Source organism: Stegodyphus dumicola, chromosome 3, assembly GCF_044657685.1.
Source record: "Stegodyphus dumicola isolate Sdum_Otavi_A_Nest chromosome 3, ASM4465768v1".
Lineage (NCBI taxonomy): Eukaryota > Metazoa > Arthropoda > Arachnida > Araneae > Eresidae > Stegodyphus > Stegodyphus dumicola.
In genome coordinates, this window is record NC_140770.1 from 105,936,164 (window position 1) to 105,959,853 (window position 23,690).

General features: G+C 31.8%; 1 protein-coding gene across 1 annotated transcript in view; it reads left to right on the top strand.

The window, feature by feature from the left end:
• Window positions 1-1,794: 1,794 nt before the first annotated feature.
• The window catches only part of LOC118189223 (glucocorticoid-induced transcript 1 protein-like), a 275,707-nt gene continuing 253,811 nt past the window's right edge, over window positions 1,795-23,690 (top strand). Inside the window, exon 1 of the mRNA XM_035359794.2 lies at window positions 1,795-2,251. Coding sequence (XP_035215685.2) covers window positions 1,996-2,251 — 256 coding nt within the window. The 5' untranslated portion in view covers window positions 1,795-1,995. The remainder of the gene's footprint in view (window positions 2,252-23,690) is intronic.

The window sequence follows — 23,690 nt, forward strand, 5'->3', positions numbered from 1 at the left end:
AGTCCTTTTTATTATCCATTTTAATTTGGAAATCTCCCTTTTCTTTTCTAAAAATATAAATCATTTATAACTTTTTGAATTGCATCTTTTCGTTTCATAGTACTTCCTTATGTAATTCTGAAATGCGATGGATCCAATCAGATTAAAGAAACTTTTGTCTACAAATATTGCTTCTACTAAAGCACATGCCTTTTTCCCTGCTGCCCTTGCTGCTAGCTAAGCATAGTTTGCTGCTCCGTTTCGTTTTTTGTCTAAAAAGATGTAAGTTGTACAAATTGTGGTGGTGCTTGGCGTACCCATAAATGATGATGTGTGAACCTTTTTATATGTACCAAGGCTTACTGTATTACGAAATAAAATTATATTGATTCAACGTCCGCGTCTGAAAGCTTTTCTTCTCCATTACGTCATCTCATGTATCCACGCAGCTGTTTTTCTAATATCAAGATATCTATAGAATTTATATTACATATATATAATCAAGAGACAATAATTAAATCACGAAAGTTGGTCACTTTCCAACAGGAAATAATCAAAAACGATTCAATAAAATTTATAAAACATATAAATTGATGTAAAATACATAGAATATTGTTGCGTGCGTACGGGTTCGTAATAAATTGAATGAACAAGTCGGTAAAAAGTCAATAAAATTTATTCTTATCCCAAGAAATAAAACAAAATGCTGAAATGCCCTCAGAGATATTCGTACAATATCGCAATATCTCACAGTAGATCTCATTTTGATCTACTAATATATAAATAGAACTCAATTCAAAAACACAGAGAAAACTAATCCGATCTCACAGTGAATTCGCAACATTCAATAACAAAAACTTAGTAAACAATTTAGAAAATTTACCGGCTTTTATAAGCTTTTTAATCCTGCACGATTTTTCTGGATAGCAAAAGATTCTTATTACGAGATATCTATTTATTAAATGTTAAATGCGTATGCTCCTGTGTTTTGATTCTTCTGGCCTAGCTTTCTCTTCAAATAAGTCTCATGCTGCATTGCATAGGAATATGAAAATATTTTAATTACAAATTCTATTAAAAATAGCTAAATAAATGCAAAAACCGTAACAATATACTATAATTGTTAAAAATTCCTTTGTCTTTTCAAAGAGCAGCCGAAGAATTTTCAACAGAACGGCGTTTCCGAATTATGTATAGATAATCAAGAACTTTTGAAACATTAATTTTTCTTTAAAAATTAAGATCCAGTTAAGATTATTTATTTAAAATAATCAAAGTGTTTTGTTGTACATTAGAATCTTCTCTGTTTAGCACAAAGTTTCATGATGTAAAGGTGAAGATCTCATAAAATGTTTCCTTGACACCCAAATAGCCTCTTTTAAAAATGGCTTGAAAATGTAATTGAAAGTGATGGAAATAAAGATTGAATTTAAAATCACTTGTTAAAAATTCATGCAAAATGAAAGGTGAAGGAAAAACGCGAGTTTAAAGGAATATACCATACAAGGTAATTTTATCTTAATTATATTTACAAGGGAATGCCCATTTAAAACGAGCTGTAGTTTTATTAGGTTTCAGTGATACTTCCCTTATTACGGCGATGGCCGGAGAATTTTAAACTTCACGAAAGTTCCTAGTTTTCTTCAATAGGAATGCATACCGCTTCCTACATCTACTCCACTGGAGCGCACATCTCTCTTATGGCAAAAAGTGGCAACCTTAGCTACATTCGAACTAGAATGGAGTAATTTGGCGACAAAAGAACCCGGGCTTGTTATTGCAACCCTGTGGAGCTACATCCATCCATAGATGCTGTACCGCACGCATGAATTTGACAGACAGTGCGCAAGGACTGAGTGTACGGAACTAGGCGGTCTAAACACAATGACTGTGTTTGCGAAGCATCGCATAAGAGAGGTCTTTGCACTTGCTTATGAACTGAGGATAAACTTAATATTTCTAGTATTCTTGTAAGAATTTTTTTAAGCTGAATGCACGAGCTTCTCTTCTAAAAAGATGTCGAGCCAGCAATCCCAAAGGATGCGAAAGAATGTATCTCCCTGTGCGGCAACAAAGCAAGGCCCTATCAGGGCTACAGTTCCATTATCTTTAATGCATCAGACTTGTAGTCCAACAAGATGTTTAAAAAGTAGTCCTTCTAATTCACCGCCAGTAAACTGGCCAAATGATAGAACCAAAGTCAAAACAAGGCTGTCTCCTGATAATAGGATATCGCCAGAGACACAATCTCCTTCGCCTTCAGGATATAGAGGTAGGAAAATTGTAATTAACTCTTTTAATTTAATTATATCAATAATCGATCAGTCACAATCGATATTTGTTTTTCAAGCATTCTTTAATGTAAAAGATCTGCAGCTGTACTACTACTCTTAAAAAATCAAGATATGAAAACTAGCGTTCTACTTTTTTATGCTTAATGTTATACTACGATATTATTTGTTAAGCTTCTATTAAATCGCTTGTTTCTTTTAAATCACTTTTGTAAATGAATGCATGATAGACGGCGCTTTCTATATTTTTAAGCATTTTAGCAGCTGCACAGCATATGACCCAAGACCGATTTCTTGAGATGTATTAAAGTAAAGAGCAACATTCATTGTGCTTCTCTGAAGCTGTAGCTTTTAGTTTAGGTATCTGAAATACGGTTTTATAGATGTTGTTTTCCAGAAACTAAAAATTAAATACCTCATTCAAAAGTCTTAACCGTAGACGCCATATTTGTTAACGTCGCGTAAACTTCCTCAGCACGTAAGATAAGAATTCAATTGTTGATAAATCTTAACAAGCATTTATACTGAAAAGCTTTACATTGCAAAAATAATTAATTTGGCAGAAATGTGTGTTTATGCATAAAGGTAGTAAAGTAATCATGATAATCTTGCAAACTGTATCATACAAATCAAACACTGCTCTTTTGTTTCCCATCTAACGTATGTTTTAAGAAAGCATAAAAGGTTGTACTGGAAAATGTTCGCTGCGTCTAACATTAATTTCAAGCCTTTAATATGCGATTTTATTTGGTTGTTAATATGGGCTTTGTTAAAAATCAAATCTAACATGCCAGACAATGAACAAGAATAATGAATGACATCGAGTCATTTTCTTGATAAAAATAAAACACTGGTTTTTCTCAATAATAATTTCTAAATTTTTATTTGTATTGCTGTTGATTCAATAATTTATCAAGTTTTCGTTTGACTTATTGTGTTTATTGTAGCAATCAACCATCAGGGTGTAGTCTCTTTTCACATAAAATTACCATACATTAAAAAGGTTTTTCCAAGAGAAACATATTTTGCTTTTAATGAATTTTATCGTTTTTTATGATCAAGGAAAATTCAAGGGTAAACATCAAAGGGTTGTAAGCAACAGAAATTTGCCAAGGGAAAAAAAACAACATATTTTGTTCTTATCAAATATTATGTATTATCAATTTTATGATTGTTCTGCATAAAATCATCAGCATTTTATGCTTGCATTTTTATTTAAATATCAGTTTAATAATTTCAGTTATTATGATTTTGCTGTATAAAAATTCAGTATAAAATTTAACTTTTTCCTGAATTTTTCATGTAAAGTTGAATTAAAATACAAAGTTGTAATTTTATTTTGGTTATGTAAACAAAGTCATATTTACAGTAGAAATTACTCAGAAAATGATATTGATTTGAGTAGATTGCAAATATTTGCAGATGCATCAGTATTTTGAGTTTTATTAACTATTTTATTATAAATAAAAATGAAGAAAATCCTGTATGTGCAAATACTTCAGACAGAATGATCGTACACTGTAGTTTCCTTGCATCCTTTTTCAATTAAAATTCAAGTAGTATTTTACATAGTGATCCATATAGCCAAACTTGAGAATTTAAAAATTTCAAGTATATATTTTTGGCTGATTTAAAATTAAAAGGCTAGAATAAAGTTTTTAATTGATACTGTAAATATAAAATATTTTAAATATCTTGTTAGTTTTATTCCAGCCAGGCATGACTGCTAATATATTAGTAATAAAAACAGTGATATTGTTTAACATGGCAGTTCATATTTTTTTTTAATATTTAAAATTCTATAAATCTTCCATATGGAATGTGAAAGGCAAATTGAATCTTTGAATTTTACTTTTGCCTTTTTTTCAAAAAAAAAAAAAAAAAAAAAAAAAAAAAAAAAATCAATTATGTACTTTTGTTTGAATCTACAACAGTTTTTAAATATTTTATACTTATTATAATAATGTTTTCTGTAAATGTTTAATGGTCTTTAGTTTTATATATGATGCTATGTTCCAGTTTGTGAATTAACCACAACTAAGTGCTTATAAATTCATTTGCTATAATCTTGTATTATGCAGGTCACATGCTTGCCCAGTGGGCATTGGGAATAATAATTTAAGTAACATATTTAGGTATTTACTTTCTCATTCTGAATTCTTATGTATTTAAAAATATGTTTGTAGGTATTAATGACAGTTGACAAATCTAATTAAAAAATAACTTTTTATACATTTAAAATGAATAAATGAGTACATAAAATATGTTTGTATGTGTTTGATTAAAAATATCTGAAATCCATATTTCTTATTTTTTAAGCATTGCAATATTATGTTTGCAGTAATAATTTTATGGGAAGTGTTGTTATTTCATTGCAAAGTTTTAGCATTAAAATTGTGTTAAAATTATTCTCTATTTAATTATCTCTTTTTATGTTTAATTGATGATCTATGTACAATACTAATAAAGTTTAAAGTCATTCATCTTGTAGTTAGTGTAATTTTAGTTTCTTCATGTTTTCAAGTCATTATGTATAAAAAGAGATGTATCTCTTAAATCCTATTAGATTATTGGTTGGTTAATACCATCTGATCAAGGTATTTTGTTATTTATTAATGGAATGAGGTGGCCAATGTGTAAAAATTCTGGTAATCATACAGTTCTTCAGTTTTAAGTACCAATGCTGCATATTGGTATGCATTTTTTTTTTTATTTCAAATTCCAGTGCTGGACAAATTGTGATTATTTTTTTTTTGGTTAAACTTGATTTTAAAATATGTGCTTGTGGCATTTGCTAGCATTGGAAAAAGGTCAGGTGAAATTTCTGAAGAAGTACAGTATTTTTGCCTTAATATCACTAAAATAATAATGCTTCAAATCTCTTCTCAAAGCATTTATCAAAAAATTTGCACCACAATTAAAAAAAAAAGCTTACTTATTTTAAGAAGTTTATTGATTTTTTTTAAATACAGTTTAAATGTTAAATATGTATGTATGTAATAATTTTTTACATCAAAAAGTCATTGTTTTTCCCTCCGTAACATTTACCAAACTTGCAGGGTGGTTGTGCTTATACATAAGTACCGAGAAAGCCATTAAAAAATGTCAGCTATAACTTCGACAGTCATTAAATTTGAAGCAGCTTTAAATTTGCTAAAAAGCAAGTAAAAAAGACAGAGAATAGAAGTTTTTAAAAATCAAGCTCAGCCGCAAGGCCTGTGTTTTACCATCAATAATTTCAAACAACTAGACAAAAAAACTCCCAATCAGTAATTTAAAATCAGATATTTTACTTAATGCCTGCTTAAGTAAACTAATGATTAATAGCTAGTAGGTCAATTTATTTATGAAGTTTGGTTGAATGAACGAAATCACAAAGCATAATTCTTTGTTACTGAGATTCAAGTTCCAGTGAGGATAAGCTGGAATGCAAGTTTGAGATATTTTTCGCATTTATAGTGCAGATATAGATAAGTTTCACATAAAGAATTTATCCTGATGACAACACCTGTGTGAGAGATTACCTGCTTTACCATAATAAATAATCTAACACGGTTGTATATCGTTCTAACATGTTATTTTCTTTCTGTGTTTATTGAAATGGTATTCTGCAAGATATGATTACTGCCTTTGTTCACTAGATGTGAACTCAGATCTCCAGGTTTTAGGGGGCCTTCAAATCGTTCTGTATTTTTTATCATGTGAAAAGGAGAAGAGTGGTCAATAAAAGTTTCTGAAAAGTGCTGCATCTAGAGCCCAAATAAGTTTAATCAGGCCATGGTATTTTAGTCTTGATAAGCACACTGTTTATTAACTGAAACAATTTATTTGGGATTATCTTCCTAAATGGTTTTGCATTGTTTTGTGAGACGATATTTTAAGAAAATCTCCCTCATATTTACATAAACATGCAAAAATTTGGGGGGTGAAAAAACTTTTTTTAGCGATATCTCTTAACTTGAGATGAGCATGAACTATGATTGTTCAGCAATCTTATTTTATTTGTTGATGGATACATTTTTTTGAGAACTAAAAAGTGTCAGCTTTAAAAAGCATAAGTAATATTGAATTGAGAGATAATTTTAAAGTAGATACTTTTAATCACAAATTATTTTATTGTAAATTGTATGTGGTAGTGAATTCTAATTTCACAATCACATGTAGTCACATGTTACACTTTTAGAGAGTGTAACAAATTTCACCTTTTCTGTTGCCTTTTGGTTTTCATCACTTTTAACTGAGATGAGCCTTCTATTAATTTGGCAACATTTTTATTTTGAACAATTTCCAATGGGTATATTCTTTGAATTGGGCAGAATAGAATGCCCAGTGTTGTTTTAACATGCAGAATTGTAACTTTACTATCAAGCCCTGGGATGAGCTCTATCAGTCTAGCTAATAGTCAGTCTAAAAGTTTTTTATCACAGCTAATTAATATCATATATCTTCTTTGACATTTTAGTAAAAATATATTTACGGGTGCCCCTTGGTGAAAATTGGCGGTACATGAATATTGAGTTTGTGCAATTCTTTGACTTGTTATTTTGGCTTTGTGTAGTGGCGATTTTTGTGGAAAAGTCACACAAAGACAAAATAACTAGTCAAAGAATTGCACAAACTCGGTATATCCATGTATACATCGACCTATTTTCACTTAAAATAACATCAGAGAATTGCACAAACTTTGCATTGCACACTCCCTAGACTTTGTCCATGTACACATCGATTAATTTTCACTTAGAAAGGAGCATCCAATTCTACAGTAGAGCCAAACAAAAAGTACATAATCTCAGTAAACTACATTTTAAATCAAACAATAAAATAACATAAAAAAGAAAATTCATCTTATGCATTTAAGCACTACACAAAGCAAATATCCACTTACCTTATTTAGAAATTTCCGAGTCCTTCAGTCTGTGTCGCACAAAATTCCTTAACAGCATCCAAAAACTTTCTAAAATTATCTGAACTAGAATCCGTATATTGGCGTCTCCACATAAATTCACAAAAATAAGAGTAAAAAATATCCTCCGTAGCACTGGTATCCTCTGACGTTCAACCATATGCATTTCCTTCCTACAAACAGGACATAATGGCTACGAAGTAAACCTTCATTTACCACACCAGTCAATTAATGCTTTTTTTTCCCTTTCATTCCAAATCTTACAGAAACTTCAAATTAATCTTACTTACATTCAGCTATTTTACCGTCTAAACCACAAAACAAGCAGTGTACTTCCAAACCAACACACACCACACCGAGCTCTTACAAATCTTTTTCCCGTCATTCAAAATTTATGGCAGTCACGCAACTGATTACATCATAATAGGGTTTCCATAACATTCAGCTACTCAGGTTACCATAAATGAAACAACAACTTGGCTATAAATAAAACAACTTCGCGATAATATGAGGGACATCCTTCAGTCTACACTAACTGACATTCTTTTTTCAGATAAACCATGTAACCATTATGAAATCTTAGTCTACATTGTAATTCTTCTCTCAGTCTTTGTTTGTACCTCAGTCATTTATTGAGATGAGTTCCTACCAAATGTAGATTGGGTATCCTAATTTCAACATAATTCAGGAACATTTAAGAGTCAAGGGAACTGGACTAAAAAGTTGAAAATTGATGATTGCTTCACAGTCGCAAAGAATTATTCGCAAATCTTTGAAATCTAGCTTTCCCAAAAACTTTTCTTAGTTATGTTATTTCAGAATGCATTCAGAATTCTCTTCCTCTGTCTGGAAGATGCTGAAGAAGGAATAAACTTCCCATAGATCTTTGCGGAGCTATAAACTTCAGTTTCTCTCTAGTTAATCTTATATAAACCACAGACTGCTCTCATAAAATTATTGCCATTCTCATTATAAATTATAGATCATTCTCTGTGTCTCAAGCTATCAGTTATTAGAGACAAAATCATCTCAAGATGTCCACACGTTAATAGATATGTCCATGCTTTCTTCTGGGTTACTATCCGTTGACCTTTGAAGTATAGAGGATCAGCAGAAGCAAAGTCTGCATCTATTACTTCAAAACCTTGAAAAAAGTTGAAAATTGATGATTGCTTCACAGTCGCAAAGAATTATTCGCAAATCTTTGAAATCTAGCTTTCCCAAAAACTTTTCTTAGTTATGTTATTTCAGAATGCATTCAGAATTCTCTTCCTCTGTCTGCAAGATGCTGAAGAAGGAATAAACTTCCCATAGATCTTTGCGGAGCTATAAACTTCAGTTTCTCTCTAGTTAATCTTATATAAACCACAGACTGCTCTCATAAAATTATTGCCATTCTCATTATAAATTATAGATCATTCTCTGTGTCTCAAACTATCAGTTATTAGAGACAAAATCATCTCAAGATGTCCACACGTTAATAGATATGTCCATGCTTTCTTCTGGGTTACTATCCATTGACCTTTGAAGTATAGAGGATCAGCAGAAGCAAAGTCTGCATCTATTACTTCAAAACCTTGAAAAAAGTTGAAAATTGATGATTGCTTCACAGTCGCAAAGAATTATTCGCAAATCTTTGAAATCTAGCTTTCCCAAAAACTTTTCTTAGTTATGTTATTTCAGAATGCATTCAGAATTCTCTTCCTCTGTCTGGAAGATGCTGAAGAAGGAATAAACTTCCCATAGATCTTTGCGGAGCTATAAACTTCAGTTTCTCTCTAGTTAATCTTATATAAACCACAGACTGCTCTCATAAAATTATTGCCATTCTCATTATAAATTATAGATCATTCTCTGTGTCTCAAGCTATCAGTTATTAGAGACAAAATCATCTCAAGATGTCCACACGTTAATAGATATGTCCATGCTTTCTTCTGGGTTACTATCCGTTGACCTTTGAAGTATAGAGGATCAGCAGAAGCAAAGTCTGCATCTATTACTTCAAAACCTTGAAAAAAGTTGAAAATTGATGATTGCTTCACAGTCGCAAAGAATTATTCGCAAATCTTTGAAATCTAGCTTTCCCAAAAACTTTTCTTAGTTATGTTATTTCAGAATGCATTCAGAATTCTCTTCCTCTGTCTGGAAGATGCTGAAGAAGGAATAAACTTCCCATAGATCTTTGCGGAGCTATAAACTTCAGTTTCTCTCTAGTTAATCTTATATAAACCACAGACTGCTCTCATAAAATTATTGCCATTCTCATTATAAATTATAGATCATTCTCTGTGTCTCAAGCTATCAGTTATTAGAGACAAAATCATCTCAAGATGTCCACACGTTAATAGATATGTCCATGCTTTCTTCTGGGTTACTATCCGTTGACCTTTGAAGTATAGAGGATCAGCAGAAGCAAAGTCTGCATCTATTACTTCAAAACCTTGAAAAAAGTTGAAAATTGATGATTGCTTCACAGTCGCAAAGAATTATTCGCAAATCTTTGAAATCTAGCTTTCCCAAAAACTTTTCTTAGTTATGTTATTTCAGAATGCATTCAGAATTCTCTTCCTCTGTCTGCAAGATGCTGAAGAAGGAATAAACTTCCCATAGATCTTTGCGGAGCTATAAACTTCAGTTTCTCTCTAGTTAATCTTATATAAACCACAGACTGCTCTCATAAAATTATTGCCATTCTCATTATAAATTATAGATCATTCTCTGTGTCTCAAGCTATCAGTTATTAGAGACAAAATCATCTCAAGATGTCCACACGTTAATAGATATGTCCATGCTTTCTTCTGGGTTACTATCCGTTGACCTTTGAAGTATAGAGGATCAGCAGAAGCAAAGTCTGCATCTATTACTTCAAAACCTTGAAAAAAGTTGAAAATTGATGATTGCTTCACAGTCGCAAAGAATTATTCGCAAATCTTTGAAATCTAGCTTTCCCAAAAACTTTTCTTAGTTATGTTATTTCAGAATGCATTCAGAATTCTCTTCCTCTGTCTGCAAGATGCTGAAGAAGGAATAAACTTCCCATAGATCTTTGCGGAGCTATAAACTTCAGTTTCTCTCTAGTTAATCTTATATAAACCACAGACTGCTCTCATAAAATTATTGCCATTCTCATTATAAATTATAGATCATTCTCTGTGTCTCAAACTATCAGTTATTAGAGACAAAATCATCTCAAGATGTCCACACGTTAATAGATATGTCCATGCTTTCTTCTGGGTTACTATCCATTGACCTTTGAAGTATAGAGGATCAGCAGAAGCAAAGTCTGCATCTATTACTTCAAAACCTTGAAAAAAGTTGAAAATTGATGATTGCTTCACAGTCGCAAAGAATTATTCGCAAATCTTTGAAATCTAGCTTTCCCAAAAACTTTTCTTAGTTATGTTATTTCAGAATGCATTCAGAATTCTCTTCCTCTGTCTGGAAGATGCTGAAGAAGGAATAAACTTCCCATAGATCTTTGCGGAGCTATAAACTTCAGTTTCTCTCTAGTTAATCTTATATAAACCACAGACTGCTCTCATAAAATTATTGCCATTCTCATTATAAATTATAGATCATTCTCTGTGTCTCAAGCTATCAGTTATTAGAGACAAAATCATCTCAAGATGTCCACACGTTAATAGATATGTCCATGCTTTCTTCTGGGTTACTATCCGTTGACCTTTGAAGTATAGAGGATCAGCAGAAGCAAAGTCTGCATCTATTACTTCAAAACCTTGAAAAAAGTTGAAAATTGATGATTGCTTCACAGTCGCAAAGAATTATTCGCAAATCTTTGAAATCTAGCTTTCCCAAAAACTTTTCTTAGTTATGTTATTTCAGAATGCATTCAGAATTCTCTTCCTCTGTCTGCAAGATGCTGAAGAAGGAATAAACTTCCCATAGATCTTTGCGGAGCTATAAACTTCAGTTTCTCTCTAGTTAATCTTATATAAACCACAGACTGCTCTCATAAAATTATTGCCATTCTCATTATAAATTATAGATCATTCTCTGTGTCTCAAACTATCAGTTATTAGAGACAAAATCATCTCAAGATGTCCACACGTTAATAGATATGTCCATGCTTTCTTCTGGGTTACTATCCATTGACCTTTGAAGTATAGAGGATCAGCAGAAGCAAAGTCTGCATCTATTACTTCAAAACCTTGAAAAAAGTTGAAAATTGATGATTGCTTCACAGTCGCAAAGAATTATTCGCAAATCTTTGAAATCTAGCTTTCCCAAAAACTTTTCTTAGTTATGTTATTTCAGAATGCATTCAGAATTCTCTTCCTCTGTCTGCAAGATGCTGAAGAAGGAATAAACTTCCCATAGATCTTTGCGGAGCTATAAACTTCAGTTTCTCTCTAGTTAATCTTATATAAACCACAGACTGCTCTCATAAAATTATTGCCATTCTCATTATAAATTATAGATCATTCTCTGTGTCTCAAGCTATCAGTTATTAGAGACAAAATCATCTCAAGATGTCCACACGTTAATAGATATGTCCATGCTTTCTTCTGGGTTACTATCCGTTGACCTTTGAAGTATAGAGGATCAGCAGAAGCAAAGTCTGCATCTATTACTTCAAAAACCTTCGCATCTACACAGTCTTCAGGCAAGGCAGTTGGTAAAGCCTCCATGATTTTTATTTTATCGTGTTTTCACCTTAAAACACTTATAAAGAACAGTTCAAATAGTATCACAACCACCTGAAATCCAATAATTGTGTTTAAGATTTCTAGAGGATAATAATAGACCTGATGTCTCATAATAGACCTAAAAAATTTAATTTGCTAGTTTCAAGTACACAAATATTAAATTTTATTTCCATCCTCTCAAATCAAATTGGGCTTCTTTCAGTTGCTTTTTTTATAAAGGCTTCAAATCCTGATTTGTCTTCCATTATAGTAGGCATTGCTTAATGTGATCGCAGTTAATGTTCTCATTTGGATAGTGTTATTGAAATGCTGAAATCCTGTCCATTTTTGTGTGAAAACATGGAAGACACATCGCTTATTATGATCAACAAGTTGGTTAATGTTACCAAAAAGTTATAGAGTATATATTTTATTTGAATTAAAGTTGCTAAATGAAAGATAAAATTGACAAATGAGGTTGTTATTGTTGTTGTCATATCTATGATAAAGCCTACTGGCTGGACATGGGCTAGACAACCCTTGCAATCTGCAAAATATTATCATCATAGAGGTTCTCTTAAAAACAAAATCCCAATTTTTAACAATTCAGCAAGGATGTCCAGACAATCATAAATGAATGCAGTTGTCAGTTCTATGTCCGGGCAGTTATCACAGTTCCTGTAGGTTTACCTACTCTCTCTGTCAATTTTCAGTCCTTAGGCCAGTTTTAAGTCTGACAGTGGTTTTAGTTATAAGTTGATTTCCATTGATATTATGAAGCTGGTGCTTTATTGAAATTAAATGTATTTGGCTGTGGCATTTGTGTCCGAGAGGGTGACATTTGCATTATTATTCTTGATAAGATTTCAAGCCTCTTTTGCCATTTTATATGCGTTCTCGTTACCTGTGATGTTGACATGCTCTGGCAACCATTGAAGAATGCAGATCTTATCTAACTTTTGAAGCTTGTTTAGGCAAAAGTGAATCTTGTTGGTGATCAAGGAGCTTCTGTCTAGGATTGCTTGTAGAGCTGCAGTTACACAGATTGCAGTCACTGAAGAAATTAATTCCTTTTACGAGCTACATATCGAGTGCCTCCACTATTGCCAGATCACAAGTGAAGTTAGAGACTGTGGCTCCAGCACCAGTTTTGTCTTGATAAGTAGCATCACTTGGAGTAGTCAGAAATACTCCAGAACCTTCATTAGTGATTGTCTCATTGGATGAACCATCTATATAAGCATCTACAAAGGCCTCTTTTGGATACTATTCAATGGTGCTGATCTGCTTTAATGATATTAATCAATTCCTTTTTATTGGTCTAGTAGGTTGAGTACTATTTTAGAGTTCATAGGAAGCTTGGAAGGAAATGTTGGCTCTTGAAAGATGAAACATTTGTTTTGATTGAAGCCAAGAACTGCTGTGATAGCTTTGTCAAATTGCATAGATGACCTTTTTTGTCTAGTGCTGCCATGATAGTTTTCAAAGGTTTTTCTAGTGATGTGTTCTGCTACATGGCTTCTTGTCTTGTTTGTAAATTTTATTACATTTATACTTTCTTCTTTTTCCGAGGCTTTTGAGGCAACATCCCTGAATTACTTTTAAATTACTAACAGAAGACACTGCATGAGCAGTTATTTTTGTGACCTCTGCCTGGACACTTTTTAATTTTACTTAGACAGTCCTAGAAGCATGAGCCCAAATGGGCGAAACACAGTGTGTGATTGATCTAATTAGTGGGGTGTATGTTGTTCTGAGTGTTTTGGGAAAAGCTCCCCAATTTGTTCCCCCTAATCTTAATTTTTCCAAAGCTCTGTCGGCACAGATTTTGACATTCAATGAATCTCAATTCTTTCAATGTACAATTTTTGACTCATTAAGTCTTTATGCTTCATGTTTACTGAAAAGGTACAGAAAGCAGTCTTTTCAGCATTGATCTTGAATTTTATGTTTTGCATGCATCTTATTGATCCCATTTAAGGAATTTTGGAGTACTGAGTCAGATTCAAGAAAATCCCTGCTGGAGTGCCATATCACGATGTCATCTGCGTGGCAGGCCACTTTAGTGTCTTTGTCAAGGTTAGGGTGAATGTCATTCACATATAACAGGAAGAGAAGTGGACTCAAAAGAGAACACCGTGGAACACATGCAAGGATGGGTAAGCATCCATTATAGCACACTTTAATTTTTCTGTTCCTCTAGATATCATTTATTCAGATATGGACATTTCGTCCTATTCCATAGTGATGTATAAGTTTTATGAATTTCTGTCTCCGCACGCTTATCAAAATGCAGAAGACATATCAAATCAAGAAAAATAGCAGTGATCTTTTTTGATAGTTATTCATGGACACATCCATGATAGACTGACTGAGATAGAATAATTGATCTTCAGAGGAATGTTGTTTTCTGTAAGCTGTTTGAAAGAAATTTATCTTATCGTCTATGACAGGGCTGTCCAACTGACGGCCTGCCAAATAATTTTTACGGTCTGTGAGTACATTTTACTATGAATAAATTTATGTTACTAAATTATTATTATTAATATTAAAATTATTTTCTATGTGAAAATTTAAATCTAATTTGAATTTAAAGTAGGTACTATTTAGTTTGCGTAACTTCACTTAACCTGGCTGAATACAGCAGCAATCCGTTTAACGTCGCTCAACGTTGGCACCATATATTATATTTGTGGTTGGTTGTTGTTTAGCTATGGTTGGCGCACGTGATGTTCACACTACCCTGCGCTATTTCGTTGATTCATGCAATCGTGCGAATGCAGTCTTGTCTAGAATTTTTGAGGGGTGACTGTGTTATAATATTATTAACTTAATTTCATATTTATTTATTAATTAAAATAATTATTGAATATGTGTGCTACTAATAAAAGAAAAATAAACCTCGAAAATCAAGAATTTCAAGATTGCTGGGAGATAGATTATTTATTTATTCTGAGCAAGAATGGTAAACCTTAGTGTTTGGAATGTTTACAAATCATAGCTGTGTGTAAAGAATATAACTTGAAACACCATTCATTATCTTTCCATGCATGAAAAAAAGTACCATTTGTACACACAAGAACATGAAAATACCACTAGTGAAAAAATGAAAAAGCAGCTGGATCATCAAACGATTTATTTTAATCAAGACCCAAAATTTCAAGAAGCATGTGTAGCTGCATTGTTTGAAGTTTGTTTAGAAGTAGTAAAGACAAAGAAGCTATTTTTGGATGGAGAATTCATTAAAAAATGTGCCATAAAAATGGCTCAAGCATTTAATGACAGCGAAAATGGTAAGAAAATTTCAAACAGTATCACTTTCTCACCAGATTGTAAGCTGAAGTGTAAATGAGATTAGCATGCATGTTGCTAATAAATTAGAAAACCTAATCAATAGTTGCTGCTATTTTTCGGTAGCATTGGATGAAAGCACAGACATTTCCGATACAAGTCAAGTGCTTATCTTTATAAGAACTGTAAATGAAAACTATAATTATTCAGAAGAACTTTTAAAATTACAATCATTACATGGAACAACAAAAGGTGAAGATATTTACAAACAATTAAAATGTTCAGTAGAACAGTATGGCGGATTTGACAAGTGCACTGCTATTGTAACCGATGGTGCTAGAGCTATGACGGGCAAAAATATTGGGCTAGCGGGACTTTTGCAAAAAGAAGGAATAACATGTCGTATGTTACACTATATTACTCATCAGGAGGCATTATGTTGTTTATCCCTACAATCAAAAGACGTAATGGAAAAGGTTTGCAAAATTACTTATTTAATTTGCGGCAGAAATCTTTCTCTTACACACCGAAAGTTTAAAACATTTTTGGATGAATTGGAAACTGAGTATGAAGATCTGCTTTTACATAGTAACGTTCGTTGGTTAAGTGCTGGAAAGTGCTTGAGGAGATTCTTTACACTTCGAAAAGAAGTTAATCTTTTTCTCACAGAAATTGCCGCCGATGAAAATTTGGTTGATAAAAATTTTATTTATTCACCTGCTTTCCTAACGAACATTACAAATTATTTAAATATTTTGAATAAATCCTTGCAAGGACAAGATCAAAATGTGTGTTGCCTTTATAAATATATTACTGGATTTAGAAACAAATTAAAATTGTTAAGGCTTAATTTGGAGCAAAATAATTTATTTCATTTTGAATATTGCAAAGAGATCCATGAAGGAATGTAATATAGAAGCAAATTTTAAAATATTTCTACCAAAATTGGATATGCTAATTACCGAGTTCAATGAAAGATTTTCTCAATTTGTGATCTTAAACCGTCTATTGATTTTCTTAGTGATCCAATTAATATTGATATCAACTTCGTTGATCTTAAATATCAAATAGAATTATGCGACCTGCTGGCTGACCCATTTTTTACATCTCGTGGAGTAACTGGAATAGAAATATTAAAATTTTTAGATGAAGAGAAATATCCAAAATTGAGAAATTTTGGACTTCAAATTGTATCAATGTTCGGAAGTACATATATCTTGGAGCGTGCATACTCCAATATGAAATATATAAAGTCAAAATATAGAAACAGTTTGAAACATTACACTCTTGAAGATATAATTAGACTTGCCACAACAAATATTGATGTGGACATAAAAGATATTGTTGCTAAACAATTAGAGCCACAATGTTCTCATTAATATATTATGAATATTTTAAAGTTTTCTTTTTAGTATAAATAAATTATTTTTTTTAATTAATATAAACTGACTTTTCATTTATCAATCTTCTTGGCCGCCGAAATGTTTGGTGAAGAAAATATGACCTGCGGGCTATGATAAGTTGGGCAGCGCTGGTCTATGATGAGGACATCATGGTTGTGTATTGAATAATTCATTCCAAAACTTTGCAAAGGGTGATGGTGATAGGCCTATAGTTCTTGCATTCCATGGCTGACTGATTTGATTTGAATAAAGGTATAATGATAGAAATTTTTTGTGCCTTAGGCAGCTTTCCAGATTTCCGTGATGCGTTAAAGATGGTCAACAAGTAGTGTCTTGTTTTTTCAATAAGATGTGTAACCTTTTCTCCAAAAATAAGATAATTTCTAGAGATTTATTTCCTTTAATAGTGTTGTAGCAATATATAATTTGTCTAGAGTGATTCCCTTAGAAACAGGTCATCATGCCTGTACCGTCTTGCCTCCAGGAGTAATTTTTTGGCAGAGCTTTTTATCTTCTTTTTGATACTCAATTTTGCCAACACTAGAGAAGTGCATTGCAAGTTTGTAAGGCTGTTTATCCAGCCATATCATTTAAATGCATTTTCTTTAATGTTTTTCATTAACTACATGACCTTGACAATGAGGGGAAATAATGTTTATTTTTATATTTTAAATATGTATCTTAAACATTTAATTTGCTTGAAGACCTGTTCTGCCTTCTGTATTGCTTGAAATATACATTTTAAATAGTCATTTGTTTTTGCATTCTTAACATTACAAGCATCTTTTGGAAGGTCTTCTACCTGTAATTAAATTACACTTTTCAAACGATATGAAATTAATAGACTTTATTATGAAGGTCAAGCAAAAGTTAAGGCAAAATTCAACCTTGAATAAATGTTAGTTTTAAAGGAAAAAGATTCATTTCTGTGGAGACAGGCATTATCCTTTCTTCTCAGAAAATCAAAAATTTTTTAGTCTGCTCATGAAGAGCTAACTGTGTTTAAACTGCATTGATTAAGTAGATTTGTATAATTACATATTTTATTGTTCTTATATTCTTTCATTCATTAGGATGATAAAGGAAATTAAAAAGGAATATGTTCTAAATAATAAGATAATATAATTAAGTGGCAGCAAAACTCATTGCTGAATAAAAGTGGTCATACAACTCATAGGGAATGAAACTTAATTGTTGTGTTTAGAATAAACATGGTGAAAATGAAAAAGATAGGTTATTTGAAGTTCTTGATCAGCATTCCAAGCAGAAAAAGCATTTTGTATTCTGTTAAAATGAATTGACTCATGTATTTAGTATGTGAAGTTGACATTTATGCACGGTGAAGCTGTTTATTCTTAGGCTAAAGAAAGAATTAAGTATTTTTAAGGTATTGAAGTTCTCAGTCATATTGTCACCATTTTTAAATACATAGTATTTGTGATCTATTTCTTTGTAAGTTAGTGATTTCTTTCAGTCATAGACAGGCATATCTGTCATATGAATTAAATAGAGAATAACTGTTATGCTTATGCAAAGAAGAGTGGTTTTGTCCCTAGGAAGAGTGGATTTTTCAATGTTCTTATTTAGTGAGTATTGCAACAATGTATCTCAGGTAGCATCTCAGTAAATGATAATATTTATCAGATGCCCGAGACCAGAGATGTAAGTAATAATATGAATTACACATGTTATAAGAAGTGCAAATAAGCTCAGAAGAAGCATTCTTGAAATGTTTTTAATAACAAGCATGTTGCTTCTTCTTGTCATATCTTCTGCTCTTTATAGGTTGCCTACAATTTTGAAGTGGTAGTATATATTCATGGAATATTCAAAAGCTTTTCTGTGCTATTTTGTTTATGAAAATACTTTTTGTTTTTAGAAATGGAATTTTAAGGAATCTGTTCTTTGTGCATTTGTCATTCAAACATATACTATTTCTGTTTTTGTAGTAATATTTTATATTTATTGACTTGAGTATTAAACCCAATTTCTGTAGGAGAGAAATAAAATATTTTTGTTGGTGACATTGTAGACTTCTTAATGTTGATATTTCTTTTGTTTCTGAAAGAAAGATTAGACTGTTTTTCAAAGTTATAGTTGAAGAAAACCATGGATTTAAATAGTTAGTGTATGCATTGCAGAAAAGAAACTGATATATTGAACGTAAAGCATTTAATCTGCACCCTCATATATGATGCTATTCATATTATGTTCTGATTTTATAATTATGACTGAAAAAAACATTTCAATCGATTATTATTCTAGAAGTATCCCAAATAGTTAAAAAATGATAATCATTTCAGAAAAAAGTTTTCAAGCAAACTAAAAATATGGCTTTGTTGTTGTTCAGAAAAAAGAAAAAATGTTGGCCATGGCTAAAAAGAAAACTCTTAGAATTATTATAGTGTAATACATTTTTATCAACATTTTTAACATTAAGTACAGGCCAACATTAAGTAATTTTAACATTAAGTACAACAACATTAAGTACAGGCCAAGCTTGTTTATGCAGTGTTTCTAACAGTGCAAAAAATACTCCTAGTCTATTTGTTAACACATTAGTTTTATTTCTATGGTTAATGTTAGCTGTTTTTATTTCTGTAACATAGTAAATTTTTCCTTAGATGTATAGTATGATTCTGATCTCCTTCAAAGCTGGTCATTTCAGAGAACATGGTAATCGGCAATGTTTAATACCAGTATTCAGTGGTGCTGGTCAGAAATTTTAGTAGCATTTAAAAATTATCACCGTAAGAAGTTTCACTGGAATAACTCATAGTGTCTTAAAATGATGTAATCCATATGCACTATTTTGTTGTCATTCATGCAGAATAGCCTGAAATTCATGTATTGTCTTGTTTTGTAGGATACCTGATTGTTGTATTCCTTAAATAATATATTATGAATTGAAGTAAAACAATATGATGCAGTATTACTTTGTATTATTATTTTCATTTGGTGATGAAGGAGAGGAAGGAACAGAATTTTCAATGACCTACTCAGTATATCATAGTACATACAAAATGTTGGACTGCATAACATACTCCTGCACGTGTCAAGAGGTTTAAAAATTAATGAATCTGCTATCCAAATTCTCTTTCACTTCTCTTTGTATCTAAAGGGTGATTATGATAGTAATTTCCATTTGGAATATACTGTAATGTGGCTAAGAAGATTTAGTGCTTGGATATTAGTGGGCATCCTCTGATACACCGCTCGTAACCTATGAGTCCTGCAAGTATTTGATTCCTGCAAGTATTTCAGCAGTTCTAAAAACTATCGGAATTCTTCCGCAAAGGTGCAGTTTTGTTTCTTCCCTATTCTTTTTTTGCCATTTTTTTAAGGGAAAGAGGGATATGTATTTGTTGTAAATATGATGTTACAAAGATTTCAAGATTATAGTTATTTGAAGTTCAGTTCAAATTTATATTATTTTTATTTCCATAAAAAAAAACGAATGTGAACAACTCAACAGAAAAATCTAGAAATGTAATTAATTAATTTATAATGTCATTTCAATTTTATTTAAAAATTTCAAGATGTAGATTTCATTAACCTTTTTAACTTTTATTTGTACTTGTCAAAAAATAAAGGCGCTAACTTTTGCACTAAAACTAAATGTTTTGTTTAGGAATACATTTATATGTGTTCAGCTTTTTTTCACAGTTGAAAGAAAAGAACCTGATTGATCGATTGCTGATGAAGTCTCAAAAGCTGCAAACTTTATAAGAATCTTAACACCATCAAGTGTCAAGCTCTTGTAATAAATAAAGAGTTTATTTGCATATAAACATATGTATTTTTAATGTGCTGAAAAAATGTATTTTAATTTATGCACTGAAGAAAAATTAAATAAATGAGAGGAAGAAATTAAGTTGTCATTATTTATTGTCAAATTTTGTCTCACTTGGAAACATTTCTCTGAAAGCATGGAAAATTTTCATAATTTGTTTATTTTTAGTTTACAAGACTTATTTAATGATTAAATTAAGCATGCTAGAATTACTTGAAAGAAATGTCAGTCTAAAAAGTTTAGTCAGTATGTTCGAATTACAAATTGTAACCAACAAATATCTCTTGCATGTACTAAACTTCAGATTTCAGATACAAAAAATAAATACAAATTTGAGCTGAACTGTGAAGTTAATTCTCAAATGCCTAATGGTATTGGATAACAATATGCAAATTTTCAGGTGGTGCTCATGTTGCATAAAGATTTTTACATGCCAAGAGTGTTATTAATTGTGAGTTGTCATCTCACGAGTCTTGGTAAATGATATCTAACAATTGATATCTACAAGCCATTGTCAATTATCAAATTTTCAGGTTAAAGAATGGAGCACTCAGTTTTTTAAGTTATTTGGACCCTCAATCCACTGGAGGTATTACTAAAGGGTACTTAATGACTATGACCACAGACATTTAAACAGAGGACAGGGAAAAGTGGACAGAGCACCAGAACTTTGTTAGTGACTTTTATTTATAAGTATTGGTCCGCCGCACTACTGTTGTCATCACCGACAGACAAATGGTTGGAGTACATGAAATTTCTGTGTTCAAATATAAGAAGCCTAGGGCCCACCAGTGGCTGACCGGTAAAGATCCTGACCACTGGTAGTTTGGTCCGATGTTCGAATCCTGCAAACAGGCAGGCTGCATGGCGTTTTCGTGGTTTTGCCCATGTGTAACATGTTAATATGAGCCAGTTTCCCTTAGAAAGTCCTCCATGAAGGCATCCCTCCCTTCCATGTAGTGCCTTAAGGTGGAACACGTAAATAATAATAATAAATAAATATAAGAAACTTGTGAGGCTAATATAACTAAATTTAGCATTATTGGGTTATGCAGCAGAAGATCCTTAAATGCTAACAACAGTTCTTTGGGCTCAGCACTTTATTTGGGATTGTGAATACATTAATTGTGCCTTAGAAATCTGACAAAAAAAAAAAAAAAAAAAAAAAAAAAAAAAAAAAAAAAAAAAAATAGAGCCACCGATGAGCAAATTAAAAATTGTTATGAACTAAGCTAGGGTGGGGATGTGATTCCAATCCTTTTAAGCTACAGTTTCATGTTGTCAAAGAGGCATTTTACAAAACCCTTAAGGCTGTGTTATGGTAGGGAGTATATTTTCATAGGCTTTTGCATCATTTGGTCATGACAGGCATGTCGTTAAATAGAAGTCAGTATGCTAACCTATGTAATGACCGTTTGCAGCCCTTCATGGACTTCACTGAATAAAAATGCACCACAGTCCAAGATTGTTTGATGTTAGTATGAAATTGGCATTCCGAATAATTATGATGAATGATTTAGCCAACTTGTGCACCAGGCCTTGAACCCAATTAAAACACTTATGGGATATGATTGAAAGTTGATTCGTGCACAAAATCCACCACCTATAATAAACAAGCAGTTATGGTTAGTTATTCAGATAGTTTGCTAAATTGCTGAAAGCCTTGTCAATGTCACGTCGAGTTGCTACACTTTACTGGGTTAGATAGAGCCCCAAGTAGCCTATGACTTTTGAGTAAAGTTTTGATGTTTCTGGTGCTGGTAAGGTGCCATGTCTGCTAGCTCAAAATCAGGTATAACACCTGCATCCAGAAATTGGATGAAACTCCAGAAATTGGAGTTCTGTAGCTGAAGGTCTGTAATAGTCATGGCAAAACTTTTGAGCTCAGCTTGTCAAAATTCAGAAAAACTCTAGCTTAACTCTGGTGGTGTGTCACATATAGAGTCATCTGTCTGCCAAGAAGCATATGAAGTAACGCAGCATATATTGACAATGATGAAGCCATTGCAAGAAACAAATATTTTTGTGTTACACATTTCTTTATCCCTATCGAGGGCACTGGAAATAAGTGCTGCATGTCACCCAAAGTGAGTTTGCATGTGACTTATAACACATGTGTCATTGATTCGCCATCTCTGGTTTATAGCGTGCATATTTTTAACTGTTTGATGCAATCAGCTTGTTTTATTTGCGAGAAAAGTTATTAGGCTTAACAATTTAATAATAAGTAAGTGCATGTTATCAACTAAAATGTTTTAGGATTAAAGATGCAGAATTTGTCCAAAACCCACTTTTGTTATTTAATGAGAGAAGCATTTTCTTTTATTATTCTTTTATTTTAGAATCTGTAAACCTTTTCAAACATCTTAATTTTTACTGGGCAACATATAATTTTTGTAGATCAAATAATTTTTGTCATGAATTTTATTACGAAATAAGCACTAAAATTTTATAATGTGTATTATATTTTTAATTTTATTAACGTCACTGATTTACATAAAAAAATGATAATTTTAATTGAAGAGAAGTAAGTTATGCATTATGTTTTACACAAAAGAAAAATAATTTCCTTATTTAATTTTAATGCAGTTAAAATAGAGTATGCTTAATTTTATGACCAACTTAAATAAAAATTAATTTCAGGGTTTTACTTTGCGCCAATCATTCCTGTGGAACCGACGCATCTTTATTTAATAAACTATCAGTATGCGGTCCGCTTTGTTTCTCTTTTACATTAAAAGGGCTTTCGTCGATTTCTATTATTTGTTAAGCCACTTGATTTTACCAGAAGCTATGCTTAGAACGCGAGGCATGCAAACTTCCCGCTTATAATTGTTGCATTCTATCTACTGTTTTGTTGATTATATACAGCTGATCGTATCGTGTCCGTAAACACTTACTTATTTTCCATGGTAAAATCTCATAAGTTTGAAAATAATCTGTTGCTTTCTGTTTTGTAGAAGGAAGATCCCAAATTTTAAGTATTTTCTCAAAATACAAGCAATAATAGTTAATTTGGTACTATTCCGTTTTGAGGACCGTAAACAAATTGCAGCGAAAATGTATCCGCAAAAGCGCCAAATCTGGCAAACGCGCCCATTTAACAGCGCGCCAAATCTAGCGTACGCGCTGATTTCAGATTGCATAAGTTTATATATATTTCTTAAGATATCATTGAAATACTAGTTTAATATTTGAATCCTTTTTTGATATCCTATGGATGTAACAATTTGGCAATTGCCCATGACGAAAAGTCTACAATAAAATTTTGGGTAAAGTGCAGAATCACCCACTGCTTGACGCGTTTTTAAGAATTGCACATACTCGGTATCCATGTACACATCGACTTATTTTCACGTAAAAAAAATTCCCGGAATTGCACAA